The sequence below is a fragment of the Corylus avellana genome, chromosome 1, assembly GCF_965113065.1.
Source record: "Corylus avellana chromosome 1, dhCorAvel1.hap1.2, whole genome shotgun sequence".
NCBI lineage: Eukaryota > Viridiplantae > Streptophyta > Magnoliopsida > Fagales > Betulaceae > Corylus > Corylus avellana.
Genome location: NC_142490.1, coordinates 47,116,997 through 47,134,395, shown reverse-complemented (window position 1 = coordinate 47,134,395; position 17,399 = coordinate 47,116,997). Strand labels below are relative to the sequence as shown.

General features: G+C 37.8%; 2 protein-coding genes across 2 annotated transcripts; one reads left to right on the top strand and one right to left on the bottom strand.

Moving 5' to 3' along the window:
- The first annotated feature begins 7,501 nt into the window (after positions 1–7,501).
- LOC132172806 (transcription initiation factor IIF subunit alpha) lies at positions 7,502–14,810 on the top strand. Its single transcript, XM_059584377.2, has 9 exons — positions 7,502–7,829; positions 8,417–8,575; positions 9,456–9,601; positions 9,838–10,208; positions 11,665–11,780; positions 12,753–12,887; positions 13,128–13,346; positions 13,484–13,705; positions 14,543–14,810. The coding sequence occupies exons 1-9, from the start codon at positions 7,659–7,661 to the stop codon at positions 14,630–14,632; spliced, it is 1,629 nt and encodes a 542-aa protein (XP_059440360.1). The 5' UTR covers positions 7,502–7,658; the 3' UTR covers positions 14,633–14,810.
- A 566-nt stretch (positions 14,811–15,376) lies between these two features.
- Positions 15,377–16,467, bottom strand: LOC132168506 (umecyanin). The gene is made up of 2 exons (XM_059579495.2): positions 16,111–16,467; positions 15,377–15,940 (listed from the first exon to the last, which is right to left on the bottom strand). The coding sequence occupies exons 1-2, from the start codon at positions 16,292–16,294 to the stop codon at positions 15,588–15,590; spliced, it is 537 nt and encodes a 178-aa protein (XP_059435478.2). The 5' UTR covers positions 16,295–16,467; the 3' UTR covers positions 15,377–15,587.
- Between the last annotated feature and the right edge of the window lie 932 nt (positions 16,468–17,399).

Here is a 17,399-nt window from a genome sequence, read left to right as displayed (position 1 = left end):
ACTATTTATCTTATCTGTTTCTTATCTTTTCCAAATTTTTTCCACTTTTCAAGGGGTGATTGGTTGTTTTTTGTGTTTTTTTTCTTCATGGAAATGGTTTTTGAATTAAAATTAATAAAAAATTAAAAATAAAATATTATTTTAATTAAATAGATATAAATATAGCTAATTGGATGTAGATGCATTTAAAAATTAATTAGCTAAACTAGATAAAAGTAAATTTTGATGAGCTATTTTGCATAAAAATTTGGCTCCTCCATTGTGAATGCTCTAATCGGGTTGCCACAGTTTTCACTAATCTTCTGAATTAGTTTATGTTAAAAATAATCATTTTAGTTATATTGAGATAATTATAAGATAAAATTATAATTCATAGTATTTTTTTTCCCGAGTAAATATTTTAAATGGGGTTTAGAATTTGGTGTGGTAGTTGGAAGTAACGGCCCCTGATCACGTTTATAAGGTAGATGGCCACGGGCCACCGAGCATTCAAGCGGATAATGCTCTGCTGATTCCCGCGGTGAGCGTGATTTATACACGTAACTGGGTTGTTATCAATGTGATGGCCATTGGGAAGTTAGTACGACTATCTCCGAGGCAAAGATGGCTTAAAAATGACAGACCACTTGAAAAATGACTTGAGATGAAGCTTTTGGAGATAGCTAAATCAACCTTGTGGACAGGGATGGAGGCAAAAATTAATATGGGCAAGGTCAAGGCCAAAAAATTTAGGTGGGATGAGCCCGTTGGTAAAAAAAAAAAAAAATTACCTTATAATTTTTTTTTTCTTATAAATTGGGGGGAGGTCCATGGCCTATACCAGGCCAAAAAATGCATCTAGCATTTTTAGTGAGTTCTTCAAACTTCCATTTTTTTCTAAAAATTTGAAAAAACTCACAAAAAGAGACATTGAACTTCTACTTCATTTCAAATTTAACAAACTCTACAAATATCAAAAGCCAAAAAGTGAAAGCTATATATTCTTTTGAACTTATATGTTCGTTTTTCCTCCTCTTTCGCCTATCAAGAATAAATAAAGAATTAAAAAGAATAAAAAAATATAAAGAATTTAATGTTTAGCGTGGCACTTTAAATTATAATTTTTTTTTTTCTAGGTTTTCATGTTTTTATTGTTTCCCTTAGGTTTTAATTTATATCACATACGGTACAAATTTTTGGATAAATACTAATTTAGTACCTCCGTCACTATTTCGTCAACCAAACTAACAAATTGTAATGGTGGTGGTTTCAGCCACCCTTGCGGCCGGTCTGGGTGGTTAACGTGGCCTCTAGGGGGTGGTTGAGTGGCTCGGCCACCTCTAAGGGCCTTAGGAGTGGTTCAACCACCCCCAAGCAGGCCTCAAAGTGGCCGAAAACCACTCCCATTGCATGGCAATCCGTTAGTTTGACTGACAAAATGATGATGGAAATACTAAATTAGTATTTACCCATAACTGAAGTACTACTTGTGAAATGAATTAAAACCGAGGTAAATAATAATAATAATAATAATAATAATAATAATAAAATAAATAAATACAAAATTGGTCATTGTAGTTGACCTAAATTATAAATAACTCCATGTGGTATAAAAAATAATTTATAGGATCTCAAAGTATGCCAAAATATCAGTTTACTTACTAAAATCAATTTCCGCTTAGTAACTTAACAAAATCTATCACTTTACCACATCATATTCAATAAAAATGCGACATGTGTTATTATTAATTTCTGACTTTCAAAAATGACAATTATAATTTTTCACATCATTTTACAACGCTAGGTAAGACTACACATCAGCTCTCACTCGACATCATACGGATACATTAAATTAACCTGATCTTTTATATTTCCAAAATTTTACCTCTTGCGTAACCCTCCCCATCTTCATATTCATCAACTACTTCACAAAATGCGACCGTCAAATTCTCGCAAAATGCTTCCAAATTGTGGCGAGAAAGATGAAGATGATGAAGGGTTACACACATAGTAAAATTTTGAGGATAGAACATATTATGTCAAAATAAATGATACTGTTAATTTACTTAACGAAAAATTGATTTTAAGAAATAAATTGTTATTTTGACATACCCTGAGTACCTATAAATTATTTTTTAGGGTAATTGTATAATAAGTCCCTAAGTCAACCCTCCAAAATTTAAAAATTCTTAAGTTTTTTTTTTAAAAAAATAAAAATAAAAATAAAAAAATTACTCTTTTGGTCAATCAAAATGACAATAAAATCAACCGTGAGTCCCAGCCAAAACGTATCATTTCAACCTCATTAAAATATTAATTTTTTATTAATTTAATTTTTTTTTTTTAAAAAAAAAAAAAAAAAAAAAAAAAAGGAAGGAAAGAGGAGGAAAGCTCTTCCGATGATTGGAGAAGATAGAGAGAGAGGAGAAGTCAATGAAAGTAGATCTTTTTCTCTGGAAGATCTTTGGTCTATTGTTCATTCATCTGTTCTTTTTCTTTTTCTTTTTTCACCTGCTTTGTGGTTTATTTTGCCACCACGCTCTCTCTCCCTCTCGCAAATTAAATATTAGTAATTATCTAGGTATTCTACTCAAGGCAGTTGAGCTATTCCTGTTGATATTCTTCAAGGTTGGTTTCCCAAATGCTATGATTTTTTCAATGTAATTCCATCATCCACAAAAAAATGTTCATAGGAGTTGTCTTGAACAGAGGAAAACAAAGCAACCTTTCCCAAGTCCCAAAATGCAAATGGGCAAATGGCTTCTGCACGAAGCGAGAAATCCACTAGGCGAACATGCTTGGTTCAGAGGAAAGGGACAAGACCCAGATGGTGAAATAGAAGAAAATGCAACAAAATTACCTGTAACAAATTCATGGGTCGTCTAATTTTGGAGTTCGTCCATCCCATTTTCACCAAAATTTTGGGGACCCAAGTCACAAAACTAAATTCATTTTCGAAGAATCCAAACACAATCCCCACAAAATAACCAAAGACCCACATCAACAATATATCCAAAAGCCTAAAAGATTCATGTTTTCAGTGAACTTCAGGCAACCTAGGTGGTGTTTGGCAAAAGCCCCACGCAGCCTAGACACTATTCAGTCAAAATTGTGGCTCCTTTCCCTGACGTGCATTTATCGTATTACCCTTCAATTGTTCCTTCGAAAAAATCTCAACGCATGACTCGTAAAAGCGAGCGCTCTTGTGTCTGAGCGAGTGCATTTTCCAAAGTAAAAAACCAACCATTGAACACACAACCCAGCGATCATACCGGAAGTTCCCCCGGAGGGAAAAGTCAGACCAAATAAAATAAAATAAAAACCTCTCCCAACCGTCAGAGAGATCTCTGTACAGTCGGAATTGCGACAGTGACAGAAAAAGCAGCAATGTCGAGCCTAAGAGGAGCACTGGTAGCAGCCGGAGCAGTAGGCCTAGACTCGTGGGACTGCACGCTCCCGGGGCCGCCGAGCCGCAACAACTTTGGATCGGCGGACCTGAGCCCCTCGAGCCTCCTGGCCTTCGCCGCCGGCAGCTCCATATCCGTCGTTGACTCCCGCTCTCTCCAGCTCATTTCCACTATCCCCCTCCCCTCTCCCAGCCCCTCCAACTCCAATTCCCTCTCGCCATTCGTCACCTCTGTTCGCTGGACTCCTCTCCCCCTCCGCCGTGACCTCCTCTCCATGGAGCCCTCATCGTCCCATCTCCTCCTCGCCGCTGCCGACTGCCAGGGACGCATCTGCATCCTCGATTTCTGCGCCTGATCCCCGCTTCTCTGGTTTGAGACCAACTCTGCATCGAAACCCGGCATCCAGGACCTCTGTTGGGTCCAGGCCCGGCCCGACTCCTGTCTCCTCGTAGCCATCAATAGTCCCTCCACTCTCTCCCTCTACAGCGCCTCCTCCGCCCGCTGCGTCTTCCAATATGACGCCGCGCCCGAGTTCCTCTCCTGCTTCCGCCGCGACCCCTTTGACTCCCGCCACTTCTGCGCCCTCGGCCTCAAGGGCTTCCTCTTATCTATCAAGGTGCTGGGCGAGACCGAAGCCGATATCGTCCTCAAGGAGCTATAGATCCCCACCGACTGCGCCGAATTGCAGAGACTGGAGAGAGATGCCACTGCCTCCGCCGCTGGCTCCAATTCCGCGTCCCCCGCCTCGACAGTTTTCCCGCTTTACATGGCGAGGGCTGATATGTGGTGGTAGGGGGGTTGGGGAGAGGGCTGATACGTGGGGCTGAGGGGGGGGGGGGGGGGAGGGGGAGAGAAATTCTGCTAGCGCAGGGGGTGGGGGGAGAAAATCTGGGTTTTGAGAGGCTTTCGGACGCGTGTTGAGGGGGTTGGGGAGGGGCAAAATTGGAAAAAATTGGCCAAATGTTGAGTCTAAAATCGGTCAATGGCCTAGACACTGAACAATGTTTGGGCCATGGCTTTTGCCAAACGAACCCCTAGTCCATGAAATAGACCCCATTCCCAAAGCTTTCAAAGTGAACCTCCCAACAATACTGAAATCCTACTATAAACAAAAAGCTAGTACAGAGTCCCTAAAAATGACCAAAAATACCAATAAACAAAATATTAGACGACCCACTTCATGAAACAAATCCCAATTTGCAAGGCCTCCAAAGTAAAAATCTCAAAAACATTGAAAACTCAGACTTTCAAAACAAAAGAAAAATGGAAATAGAAGGAAATGCAAAAGTAGAGAACCCTTATTTTCTAAAGACGCAAACTGATATGGGATTTTCCCAGATAGTTGATTGGAGGACAAGTTGAGTGAAGTAAGCCTCAAATTGCCAATTTCCGATGGGATTTTACCGGAGAGTTGGTTTTCCGATGAGTCCAAATAAAGGAGGTTAGGTAAAGACGCAACCATGGCAAGAATTTGGCCGGAAAGCTTGTTTCTTGAGAGGTTTAAAGTTGGATTATCAGAAATAGAAAAAGATCTACTTTCATTTATCTTCTCCTCTCTCTCTCTCTATCTTCTCCACTCATCGGAAGAGCTTTCCTCCTCTTTCTTCCTTTCTTTTATTTTATTTTTGATTTGATTTTTAAATTAAATTAATATTTTATGAGGTGAAACCATGCGTTTTAGTTGAGGCTAATGGCTATTAAAAAAATTTTATGGTTGAGATTTTATTGTCATTTCGATTGACCCAATGAGTAAATTTTTGGAAAAAAAAAAAAACTGAAGGATTTTTTTAAAATTTGGAGAGTTGACTCAGGGATTTATTGTACAATTAACCTATTTTTTATACCACATAGAGTGATTTATAATTTATGCCAACCACATAGACCTATAAATTATTTGTTATATCACAAAAAATGATTTGTAATTTATGTCAATTACAAGACTAATTTTGCATTTATCCCCCACCTAAAAAAAAAAAAAAACTTCAGTTTGCCCCCTGAACTTCCAGCTAATTTGACAAAACCCTCATCAACTTTCAAATCTCTCACTTTGGACCCCTCTATTAGTTTTCAACGTTAAAGTCGAACAGTTTGACTTTTTATACCCATTATACCCTCACCCCTAAACTACACCGTTTTATGCCACAAAATTACAATACGAACTCAGCCCAAAACGACGTCAATTTAGGCATTAAAATTATTATTATTATTTTTAAAAAAGCTAAATATTAAAAAAAAAAAAAAAATCACGATGGCTCCAACCACCCCCATAGCCGGTCTCGGGGTGGTCGAACCACCCTCAGGCCCTTGGGGTGGTCTTCCCACCCTCAAAAGGCCAAAAAAAAAAGGGATCGGGTTTTTTTGGGGTGACCGGACCACCCTAAGGGCCTAGGGGTGGTTCGGCCACCTCCAAAAGGCCAAAAAAAAAAAAAAGAGATTGGGTGTTTTGGGGGTGGCCGAACCACCTCCAAGGGTCTAGGGGTGGTTCACCCACCTCCATATCGGCCGTATGGGGTGGCCAAAACCTCCCCCAACCCTTTGGGGGTAGTCCGACCACCCCCAAAACACTCAATCCCCCCTTTCTTTATGTTTTTGGCCTTTTGAAGATGGCTGGACCACCCCCTTAGCCATGGGGGTGGTTCGTCCACCCCCATACTGGCCTGGGGCCACCCTTTCTTTTTTTATATATATATAATTTTGTCTAGTCCAAAACGGCGTCGTTTTGGGCTGGAGGTAGGTGCTGTAGTTGTAGACAATTTCATAATTTCAACTGGCTGATTGAGGGTATAATGAGTATAAAAAGTCAAGCCGTTTGAGTTTAATGTTGAAAACTAACAAAATGGTCAAAAGTGAGCAAATCAAAGTTCAATGGTCTAAAGTGAGAGATTTGAAAGTTTAGAGATCTTTTGTCAAATTGACTAGAAGTTCAGGAGGGCAAACTGAAGTTTCCGTCCAAAAAAAAAAAAAAAAAAAAAAAAAAACTTGAAAACTATATTACCCATCAGAAAAACTACAACCCAACATACTAGGAAGGAACAAAACATCAAAAAATATACACATTGAATAAAAGAAAAGTCTAGCCCCCTCCCTTCTCTGTTAGGGTTTCATCTCTAACAGCCGTCAGAGGGGGAGAACCCCCTCCGGTCCTCCTCCCCTCTCCCTCTTCTGCCTCCTCGCTCCCCTCCCATCAGCCTCTTTTGCTTAGCAAACTAGCCTATTTGCCTGATACTCCTAGCTCTTTGAGCGATTTTTTTCCTTTCTTTTCCTCTCCGTCTCTTCCCCCCTCCTTTGGTCCCAAGTTGTTTTTTTTTTTTTAGTATTTGCTTTTGTTGTTTTTTCTGCTTGTTTAGGTACACTTTGTGGGTGATGCTCTTGAGGTTTCACTCAAACTTCCCCCTCCATTTGAGTGCGCCGCTGATCTCCTCCGCGTGCTCCACCGCCCGCTGTCCTCTGCTGGGCCTTTTCTCGCGCCCCCACTACGATCGGCTTCCAATGCCCCTTCCGTTTTTGATTTTCAGTGAGCGAGCGATCAGATCTTCTTTCTGACTGCTGTCATTCTCTTGATGTGCTTTTTATGTTGTTTATTTCCTTGTAATTTTGTCTGTCTTTCATTTTTTTGTTCTTTTTGTCTTGTTTTGTTTCCCTATAATCGTTTTTGTTTTTACTTGTAATAATGCTTGGTTCTCTCTCTCGATTTGCCCACCTGATGCTCTTTGGGTTTGTTGCTTTGGTCCAGACCGTTGGATTGTGGATGTAAACGTTATTCTAGCTTTTGGGTTGAGGAGGATGAGCATTGACTTAGGGTTCTTTGCCCTCAGTATCGAGGAATAAGAGGTACTTATGCATTAATTTAAGTCTGTTTGACGCAGATCTACTGTTTACTTTAAAAATTAACCATAGGTTAGCGGAATTTGTTTGAGTCTGAAATGTAATACATCATCTTTAATGCTTGTAATCTCGTAGTTTCTGTTATGGTTGCTTCAGAGCTTTTGCTCTATGTTATTTGAGCTTTATGCTCGTTATTAATTTCCCTTAAAAAAATATAAAAAATAAAAATAAAAATAATCAATAAAACTTCAAACCCGTGCAGTAATTTATTAGCTACTTCTTCTCTTCTTTCCCGCAAGTTTTCTTCTCAATCCAGCGAAACCAGAACCTCTCTTTAACCGAATCGAAGCATATACCTGAAACGACTCTCACTAATCGAAACCAATTAAAACTTGCAAAATCCATAATTACAACCCTCGTTGATTTCTCTTCTCAATCAAGCTGAAGATGTCGTTCGATCTGATGTTGAAGTCGTCGTGTAGTGGATGTGGATCGACCTCGGACTTGTACGGAAGCAATTGCAAGCACATGACTCTGTGCTTGACCTGTGGAAAAACCATGGCCGAGAACCGTGGCAAGTGCTACGACTGTGGCGCCACTGTCAATCGCTTGATTCGAGTTCAGTTTCTCTCTCTCGCTTGTTCGCTCTCATATAGTTATATTTATATGTAGGTGTGTGTATATGTATTTCTCTGTATTTGTATGTATCTGTACATGTATGGTTATCTTATTGATTATGAACACATTTCGAAGCTTAATTTAATTTGTTGGTATTGGCAAAAAGTACATTGATAATTTGCTTGATCCAATTGTAATCAGGTTTTGTTCTCTGAAACAGAATTCTGATGCTAGCGAGGAACTTTTTCTATGGGAGTGTTTCGAGTTTATAAGTAATTAACTTTTACTCGGGGGGAGTTTATCCAAGCTGTTGCTCTAAGTTTATTAAGAAGAAAAGAAAGAAAAAAAGAAAGAGTGAGGATATGTTAGGGTTTTTTCCTTTGGTATAAGGACTGGTCAGTAGGTGAAGAGATTCATATTATATGTGAACGTGAGTAGGTTTTACTGTTAATCTGACTATATTTAGACAAGCGTATCTGCATTGTCTCTAATTTGTTCTGTTATTGATTTAAAGTACTTTACAGATTAGAGTCTGCTTTAGTTGTAAGCTGAAGGTTTGTATGCTCTTTTATGTGTTTTCATAATAGGAATACAATGTTCGTGCAAGTTCTGGCAGCGACAAGAATTACTTTATTGGTAGATTTGTGACTGGGTTGCCAAATTTTTCTAAGAAGAAGACTGCTGAGAATAAATGGTCTCTCCATAAAGAAGGGCTACAAGGACGCCAACTTACTGATGCCTTGCGGGTATGAAGTTCATCCTTACTTATTGTGTATTGTTTGCTTGTTTCTACTCTTTCATTTGTAGTATTGGGAATTGGACTTCTCACAATTATAATGATTGTATAGTAATCTAGTGGTGATATTCTAGTAGTGCCTGGTCTAGTTTAGCTTTTCGTGGTGTAGAAGTTGAAAACATATACATAAATTTCTGGCTCCGTTATGAAGCTAGTTTTGGTTTATTATTTTGTTTTAACTGATTTGGGATGAACCATATGTACCCTTTTTTATCTTTTCACCCTTGGGAGATATCTCTGTTTAAAATGGGAATATACTGTAACCAGGAGATTGTTTTACAGGTTTAAGATAGGATTAAAAATTGTTACGAGAGCAAAATATGTAACAGAAGGTATGAAAACAGCTAAATTTACATCTGAAAAGTCTGGGGACACAACATTTTTTTTATCGGTAAGTTACACATGCACCTGGTGGGACATGAACTTACAACCTCAACCTCCACCTTGCTATAAATAGAGGAAGTACCGTTTGAGCTAAAGCTCCTTGGTGGGGGGACAGCAATATCTGAAATAGGTAAAACATAGCATATTGTTTCACTAAGAGAAATGCTAGTTTACTTTTAAAACGTCTGAGAACTTAGCATTATGTAAGAGTTAAAGGAAAAAAGTGCTATTCATAAAATGCAATTTCTCCCATGCTGGCACATGCTTATGGTAAAATCTAAGATGGAGCAACACCTGTGGATTAAAAGAACTTTACCTAGATGGCAAAACAGATACAATATAAAGTTTATTTGCTCCTTTTTAGAATTCAGATCAAAATGCTACTCTGCCCATCTCATTGGCTTCTCAGTCAATTAGTCTCATTAATTTATTATTGCTCTACATAGGAGAAGTACAAGAATAAACCATGGCTATTGGAGGATGAAACAGGGCAATCTCAGTACCAAGGTCATCTTGAAGGTGCCCAATCTGCTACATACTACCTACTAATGATGCAAGGGAAGGAGTTTGTTGCTATTCCTGCTGGTTCTTGGTATGCACAACCTAACATTTGCAATAAGTCTTATTTATATGGATATATTTTTTTTTAGCTGAAAGATCTTCTTTGTTCCCCGCTTTTTTGAAACATAAGTTGAGAATCTATATTTAAATTGTTTATTATAGAGTAACTAGTTCCATATCTATGGGAAAGTTGGTATTTGAATGTCAATTTTAATGTGAACTCTTGCTTATTTCTTGTGATGGTTGTTTGACCTGCTCAATCTTTAGGTACAACTTTAACAAGGTTGCACAATATAAACAACTTACGCTGGAGGAAGCAGAAGAAAAGATGAAGAACAGGAAAAAGACTGCAGATGGATATGAAAGGTGGATGATGAAAGCTGCAAGTAATGGAGCTGCTGCATTTGGTGAAGTGGAGAGGATTGATGACAAGGATAATGTTGTGGGTGGTGGGAGAGGGCGTAGAAAAACAACTGGTGATGATGAGGAAGGTAATGTTTCAGATAGAGGGGAGGAGGTTGAAGAAGAAGAGGCAGCTAGGAAGAATAGATTGGGACTTAACAAGAGAAGTGGTGACGATGATGAGGAAGGTCCGAGGGGTGGTGATCATGATTTGGATGATGATGATATTGAGAAGGGTAAGCACTTTTCTTTACTGTACCTTGTTTTCATCTAAAGAAGATGTCACCATGGATTATTTTGTTCATTTCTTGTCCATTTTGTGTCATGACACCTAAGTGATGTATTACATGTCAAAAAAACCAAATATATTGCTCAGATTAGTTTGGTCCTACTCTCCTGGAAAATATAACATATAAGAGTAGAGATGTTAGGGTATTTTTTTCCCTTAAATAAAAAAGTAACTGAATTAAAAAGGTGCTGAAGTCGTTTCTATGCGTAACTTTTTTTGAATAGTATATCTATTATCCATACTTTTCAGAAAGTTACTTGTTTTTTTGGTATTTGTTGGTGTCTATGATTTCAAGACAAAACCCTAGATAGGATTTAGGGTGTCAAGGTACCATGAATAAGTAGCATTTTTTTAATGCACAGCTGCTTTGAGGAAAATTTTGACGGTTTACAACCTTTGGAAGAGAAGTAAGATAATTACCAGTGCATGTGCAAGAATGTTGGTGAAACAGTAAGCCATCTCCTTCTCCATTGTATAGTTGTGAAGGAGTTGGGGTCGTGTAATTTTTATTTGGGATTTAGTGGGTGATGCCAAGGACTGAGGTGGGTGTCTTCATGTTGGAAAGGGTATTTTGGTCATCACAAGAATGGTGTAACTTGGAAGGCGGTTCCTGTTTGTTTTATGTAAATGATTTAGCAGAAGAGGAATAATTGTATGTCTAATGCCGTAGAACTTGATGGAAACTCTCTTAAATCTATCTTCCTGAGGTTTGCTTTGGTCAATTTTTTTTTTTTGTGATTCTTTTTTGGATGAATGCCTACAGCTATTCTCGCATCTCTACTTTTTTTGAATTTCTTGAAGTGTTCTTCTTTTTCTTTGTTGGGTGTTTCTCTTGTATACATCCCATGTACATGGATTGTGCACCTTTGTGTTTCTTTATGATATTGGATTACTTATAAAAAGAAATGGATGTAGTGTACACATGCCTGAGATAGAGAGTTGAGCAGCGAATTTTATTGAAGCCTATTGTCATTTTCTTTTTAATGTAATTTGAACTATTTGTGAAGGCCTCTGATAGAGAGAATACAAAAACAGAGTTATTGTGGCTTATCTTTCTAGTTGGGAGTAAATTATATGTTGAATTTATTTCACACCTATACTGTATATTATCTATACCATAGTGTGATTATCCTTGAAGATAGTGCATGTCATCAGTTGGTTGCTTTTTGTTCTGCACCAATTTTATCCTATTTCTAGCCCTTGTATATTCAGCTTTATGTGGAATGGTGTAAAAGCGTGAAAATGTGGGTCTTAATTTGTGAGGAATATAGGTTACAAATTCTATTACATAATTTTTATTGTGTTGAGAGAGCTTCTGTTCTAGTAATAATTGAAGAAACCTGATGACTTCCATTATTAATCATATCTGTGTTTATGGTACATCTTTCCCCATCAATTACCAGGTGATGATTGGGAGCATGAAGAAATTTTCACTGATGATGATGAAGCCGTTGGTAATAATCCTGAGGAAAGGGAAGAATTGGCCCCAGAAGTTCCTGCTCCTCCAGAAATTAAGCAGGTTTATTTGTGTGTCTTTTTATTTACAGGCCAATTTGGAACAACCCTGCTGGAAAATTATTATAATATTGAATATGTGCTTTGCTAAACATTTACTGGGCCTGAAGCTGATATACCTAATATTCTCAATTTCTGACCTTAGCTATATGCATGTTGGTTGCCATTTACTCTTATAATAATAGGAAGGGAAGAACATATTTTCTTGATAGATAGAGTTTCCAGAAGGCATGTAGCATGGAGACTAGTAAACAAGCTATCAACTAAGGATGGATTTACAACTGAACTAAACTAAGCCTAGATTTTTAACCAAGGATGGATCTCATTCTAAAATATTTTCTGATTTTAGTGCTGCCTATTTATTTGTGGGTGTAGTAAGCAAGGTATAATCTTTGAAGGTTTACTTATCTTTTCTGGTATGTTGGGCTTCTTCACTGAAAGCAATACATGTACTCTTCCACCAACATGTACACTTCTTTTCTGATATATTTTTTTATTGCTATAATATCCAGTTACAATTTGTAGAATAAGTAGAAACTAACTCCCATCGGAATTTTCTTCAAAAAATTATAGGATTATTGCTAACTATCAGCTAATAAATTGGTTGGTGGTATTTTTGAAAATTGATTTGTGAAATTTACATACAGCAACCCAATTAGTAATTTGATGTTAAGCAGCCTATCATTATGCTGCATAGTCAATATGGTCTTGGGTCTAGCATGGCTTTCCTCGTGTAATTTGTGCCTCTAGTACTGCTATACATTCTCAGCCATGATTCATTTGTTCAGGTTTGGCTAATTTATATTTGGTCTTTATAAATGCCATTTCACTGCTTCAATGTTGTGTTTCTGGTGCTAGAGGTAGTACTTGAATCTCATTCTTTGCCCTGTGCGTGTTGATTACTAAAGTTGTGGCTTCTTCATTTTGGACAACAAACAAATTTCCAGAACAACAATGTTTTTACATGTTCTTGCAGGATGAAGATGACGAGGATGAAGATAATGAAGAGGAGGGCGGACTGAGCAAATCTGGAAAAGAGTTGAAGAAGCTGCTTGGGCGAGCCGGTGGCCTTAATGATTCAGATGTTGAGGATGATGACGACGACGACGATGTAAGTTTAGTTTGATGCTTAATTGCAGTACCTTTCTATGTTAACAACTCAACTACATTATTAACGATTTGGTGATAGATGTTGTGGGACTGTAGCAATGAACCATTTAGTGCATTTTTGAACAATGATGAGGCATTTTCTTTCCTTTTTAGTCAAGTGTGAAGTGGTTTTGTACTTGGACATTCATAAGACTTGAGTTTTCCTCTCCACTAATGGAGCTTTTTGTATTGCTTTATCCAGATGGAAGATGAGATTGGCCTTTCTCCTGTGCTAGCTCCAAAGCAGAAGGATGCACCCAAAGAGGAACCTGCTGAAATCAGTCCTGTCAAAACGGTGCCTTCTGGATCCGCTCGGGGAACCCCATCAACCTCTAAGTCTGCAAAGGCAAAGAGAAAATTAAATGGCGAAGATGCAAAAGCATCTAATGGTGCACCTTCAAAGAAGGTGAAGACAGAAAATGTAAGACTCTTTTATGAACGTGCTTTATTTTGCATCAAGTTTTTATTCAAATCATTAATCCCCTATGGTATTCTAGGGCTCCTCTATTTTAGTGGAATTGTCTTTCATTGTAATTTTAATGTGTTTTTTGGAATCAGGAATTAAAACCTTCTTTGAAAGAAGAAACTGTGCCTGCTTCTAAGAGTAGTGTGCCTTCAAAAGGCATACCACCATCATCATCATCATCAGCAAAAACTGTATCAACATCATCTGCTGGGCCTGTCACTGAAGAAGAAATCAGGGCTGTTTTAATGCAAAAGACACCAGTGACGACGCAGGATCTTGTTGCTAATTTTAAGGCTAGACTAAGATCCCCAGAGGTATGCTCTTTCACAGTGTCTTAAAACTTGTACCAAATGGGGTGGTTGAACTGATCAAAGTGGTAACTTCCGCTTTTTCTGGTCTGGGGAACACCCGTAGACCATAACTCGTAGAGCCTGTCTTGGGCCATGTCGATCACTGACTTACGAGTCCATGGACATGTTTTTTATAATAACCCAGTGCCCCAGTCCAACTTAGTTACATCTTTATTTGAAAAATAAAAATAAAAAGAAGTGGTACAAGTTTCAGGTAGTCGAAGTCGAAGCCACTGCACTTTTTATGCCATTTTTTTTTTACTGAAAGTATTGTTTTTGCTATGTTTACTGTGTTTTACCTCTTTTGTCCTGAATTCAACACACTTGGTGTTGGTGGAATATATATGGAGTTCACTACATTTTGACATAAATATACATTTTGGCATGCCTATTTATTAATATAATTATTTTGCAATCTATTTTTATATCATCACATCTATTTATGTTATCTTGTTTAGTTTTCAAATTAATAATTAAGGTATTCGTGACATTACTCTTTGATCATGATCGACAACCCATTGACCTCTCGCTTTTTCCGGTCTCTAAATGGTACAGTTTTTTAAAACATTTCTCTTTTATCTTTTACGTCTTTTTGATTCCTTGTTGATGTGACCAGACATCAATATGTGTGTGTCAACGTTCTTATTGAAATGTATTCCCATTTTTTGATCAAATGTCTACTTGCTTATGCGTATTATGCAGAACAAGAAAATGTTTTTCTTGTATACTTCTTGTAAACTTAGGTAACTTTTTTTGTGTTCTAGTGAAATTCACTTATAAAAATATTTATGTATTGTGCAGGACAAGAAAGCCTTTGCAGACATCCTTAGGAAAATTTCTAAGATACAGAGGACGAATGGGTCAAACTATGTTGTTTTGAGGGACAGATGATTGGATCCCAGTACATCTGCTTTTCATTGCAGCTGGTGTCCAACCTCGTAAATTTTTTATTCAAAAAAAAAAAAAAAAATGTACAAAAAAAAAATAGACTTATAGAGTTTGTTTTGTATAACATCTATATTTTCGACTCAGACACTGGATGATTAAGATGGGTTACTTTGTACTGGTTCATGAATTCTCTCAACCATTTTATTGTTTGCAGCTTATAAATGATATATAAAAGGATGTGAAAAGTGCGTTTAAAAAATGTGAAAAAATTACACTTACAAATTGCAGGTAAGGGAGTGCGCCTTTAAAAAAATGTATAATTTTAAATGTTAAACTATAATTTTGCAAAACATTTAATTACATTTTTAAAAGTTGCGTATTTTTAACTTGTTATTTTTTCAAATTGCAAACCTTGAAATTACTAAAGCCAAACGACTTGAAGGCTGTCAAGTGATTCAAGTGAAAGGTAGTAAGAGCGTGTTTGGTCCAGCATTTGCTTTTAAATAAAATTGCAAAAAATATCTTGTTAATGTATTTGAAAAAAAAAAAAAAAAAGACACATAAAAAGTTTTATGTTTTCAAACTGTAAAAACAAGGGAGTGCGCAGTTTTAAAAGTCAATTTTAACTTAATTTTAATATCTTGTCAAGCGTGACACGTACAAAAACTCTCCCGACTAGAAATTATGGCTTATTAACGTTTTGCAGAATTAATACACCTTATCATTCATAAATTGAAAACAAATCCATGCTACAAAGGCTAATATTTTCATCATTTGTAATCGATAATAAGCAAATCCCACCCAAACTGATAAAAAAGTAGTAACTTTTCAAATTACTGCTAATTTGAAATTACTACATGAGGAATCCACATAACTCCCGAGTCTTCTTGTCATTTTCCCTTCGTCATTTACTATTACCGATCAAACACGTAACACAAAAGGCAAACAGAGACTGCATCTAGACACCTACAATATAGCAAAGGAATCCAATGGCTAACAAGATAAAGCTCCCAATGAGATGGGCCGAACCAGAAGTGGGCCCAGCGGCCACGGCCGAAACGGTGCTCCCTGACCTGGAAACTTTTGGGATTTCAGGTGCACCCTCCGGCTGCACCTCCACGTGTAACTTCAGGCCGTTCTTGCAGCTTTCAAGGTTGCTGCTAGCGAAGTACCGGATCCCTTCCTCGTCCAGCGAAATGCTATCCAAGCCGTCCGTGTACATTTTGATAGGGTTGCTTACATCGCACGACTCGTATTCCTCCTTGTTTTTCAGCTCAGCGATGCTTTCCTGCGCTGCAGAGTACGTGAACCCTGCCAATCGACATAATAAATAAATAAAAGTAGAATAGGGACCAAACTCCAAAGGCCCAAAGCAAAAAGAAAGGAAATACAATAAAATAAATTGAAAAGAAAACCGCCTCACAGAACCTACCGGAACCATATTTGTAGTTCGAAAGCTTAGAGAGAGAGAAGGGGCTTACAGATTTTGTCTCCGATCCGGAAGGTTCTGTCGGAGGGCCAGGAAGAGACGTCGGAAGAACGGTCCCAGCCACGGTCGCCTCCAACCACATGGTGCACTTGGGCTCCAACTCCAACCCATTTACCTCCGAGGCTCACCGAGATGATAACCAGAGCAACGATGGCCATCTTCAATCCCGCCATCATGACTGCAATTCAATAACGGGTCTCGCTCACTCGAGATTTGAAAATGCTCGATCGAGAGAGAAAAAAGAGCGGGGGTTAAGTATAGGCGAAGCGTAAGGGCAACCTCTTTTGGCACAGCAAGGGAACGCTTTCCAGGCAGCTTCCTTTTCTAACCCCTATATGAAGTGAAATGGGTGGTGAGTGTGAGCCCACACATACTATATTACTACTCACTCTTTTTGCATTCCTGGCTTTATGATCGTACGGCTCCAGGTATTCGGTAAAAGTAAATCTATTACTTTAAATAATATTTTGATAATTTCATAGAAACATGACAATTACTGGCATGCCCTCATGAGTCATGAGTCATGAGTATGGTACGGACTAAAATGCGATGAGAATGCAAAGAGAACCCAACCAGTCAACAACCACATAATGAGAGACACCCTCTTGGCTCTTGACCCTACTGACGGATGGTAGTTGTGCACCGCCATACTTTTTTGTACACTAGCTATTGTTTGGCCGATCGAGAACAAGAGCAGTTGGCTCCATTGTGTGGCTTGATCTTTTTTATTTTGTTTATTCAATATGATAGTGATATCTTTTTGCATACCAGCCAGACTGCGCTGTATATATGTATTAAAAAAAGAAAGAAAAAAAAAGGATACAATTAATTGCATGCATAATCAACCTAACTCTCAAGCATTGAATAAAGAATGAATAAGATTGAAAGCTTGTTGGAAATCTCAACAGGGATAACTTCAATGCTTAACTCTTAACTCCCGACGGTGGTTGTAAACTTAATTGTATCCATTATATATATATTGGGTAGCATCTTTTTTTGGATGCATTCTCACTGATTTCCACCTACTTAGACTTTCTTTTGGTGCAGTGAGTCGCAAGTTGTTTATCTAGTTTGGGTGTGCTTGTATTTGATTTTTTTTTTTTCTTCTTTTAAGTTAAGAAACGATTGATCAATTTCTATGAATGAGAGCTAGGAGAAGTGTAATGGGAATAATAGTATGGGTGTCTCTATGTTATGTATCTGAACAGGTTGTATATATATATATATGCTTCCTTTTTATGTGAAGAGCTTGCGAACGATGTACGGTCTTGGCTAAATGTC

Excerpts from the sequence above, each read along its gene's own strand:
- LOC132172806 (XM_059584377.2), top strand. The coding sequence starts at position 7,659 with ATGTCGTTCGATCTGATGTTGAAGTCGTCGTGTAGTGGATGTGGATCG. Across the intron at positions 13,347-13,483 it reads AGAAGGTGAAGACAGAAAAT|GAATTAAAACCTTCTTTGAA; the intron begins GTAAGACTCTTT and ends TTTTGGAATCAG. Across the intron at positions 13,706-14,542 it reads CTAGACTAAGATCCCCAGAG|GACAAGAAAGCCTTTGCAGA; the intron begins GTATGCTCTTTC and ends TGTATTGTGCAG.
- LOC132168506 (XM_059579495.2), bottom strand. The coding sequence starts at position 16,294 with ATGATGGCGGGATTGAAGATGGCCATCGTTGCTCTGGTTATCATCTCG. Across the intron at positions 15,941-16,110 it reads CCGGATCGGAGACAAAATCT|GGTTCACGTACTCTGCAGCG; the intron begins GTAAGCCCCTTC and ends GTCGATTGGCAG.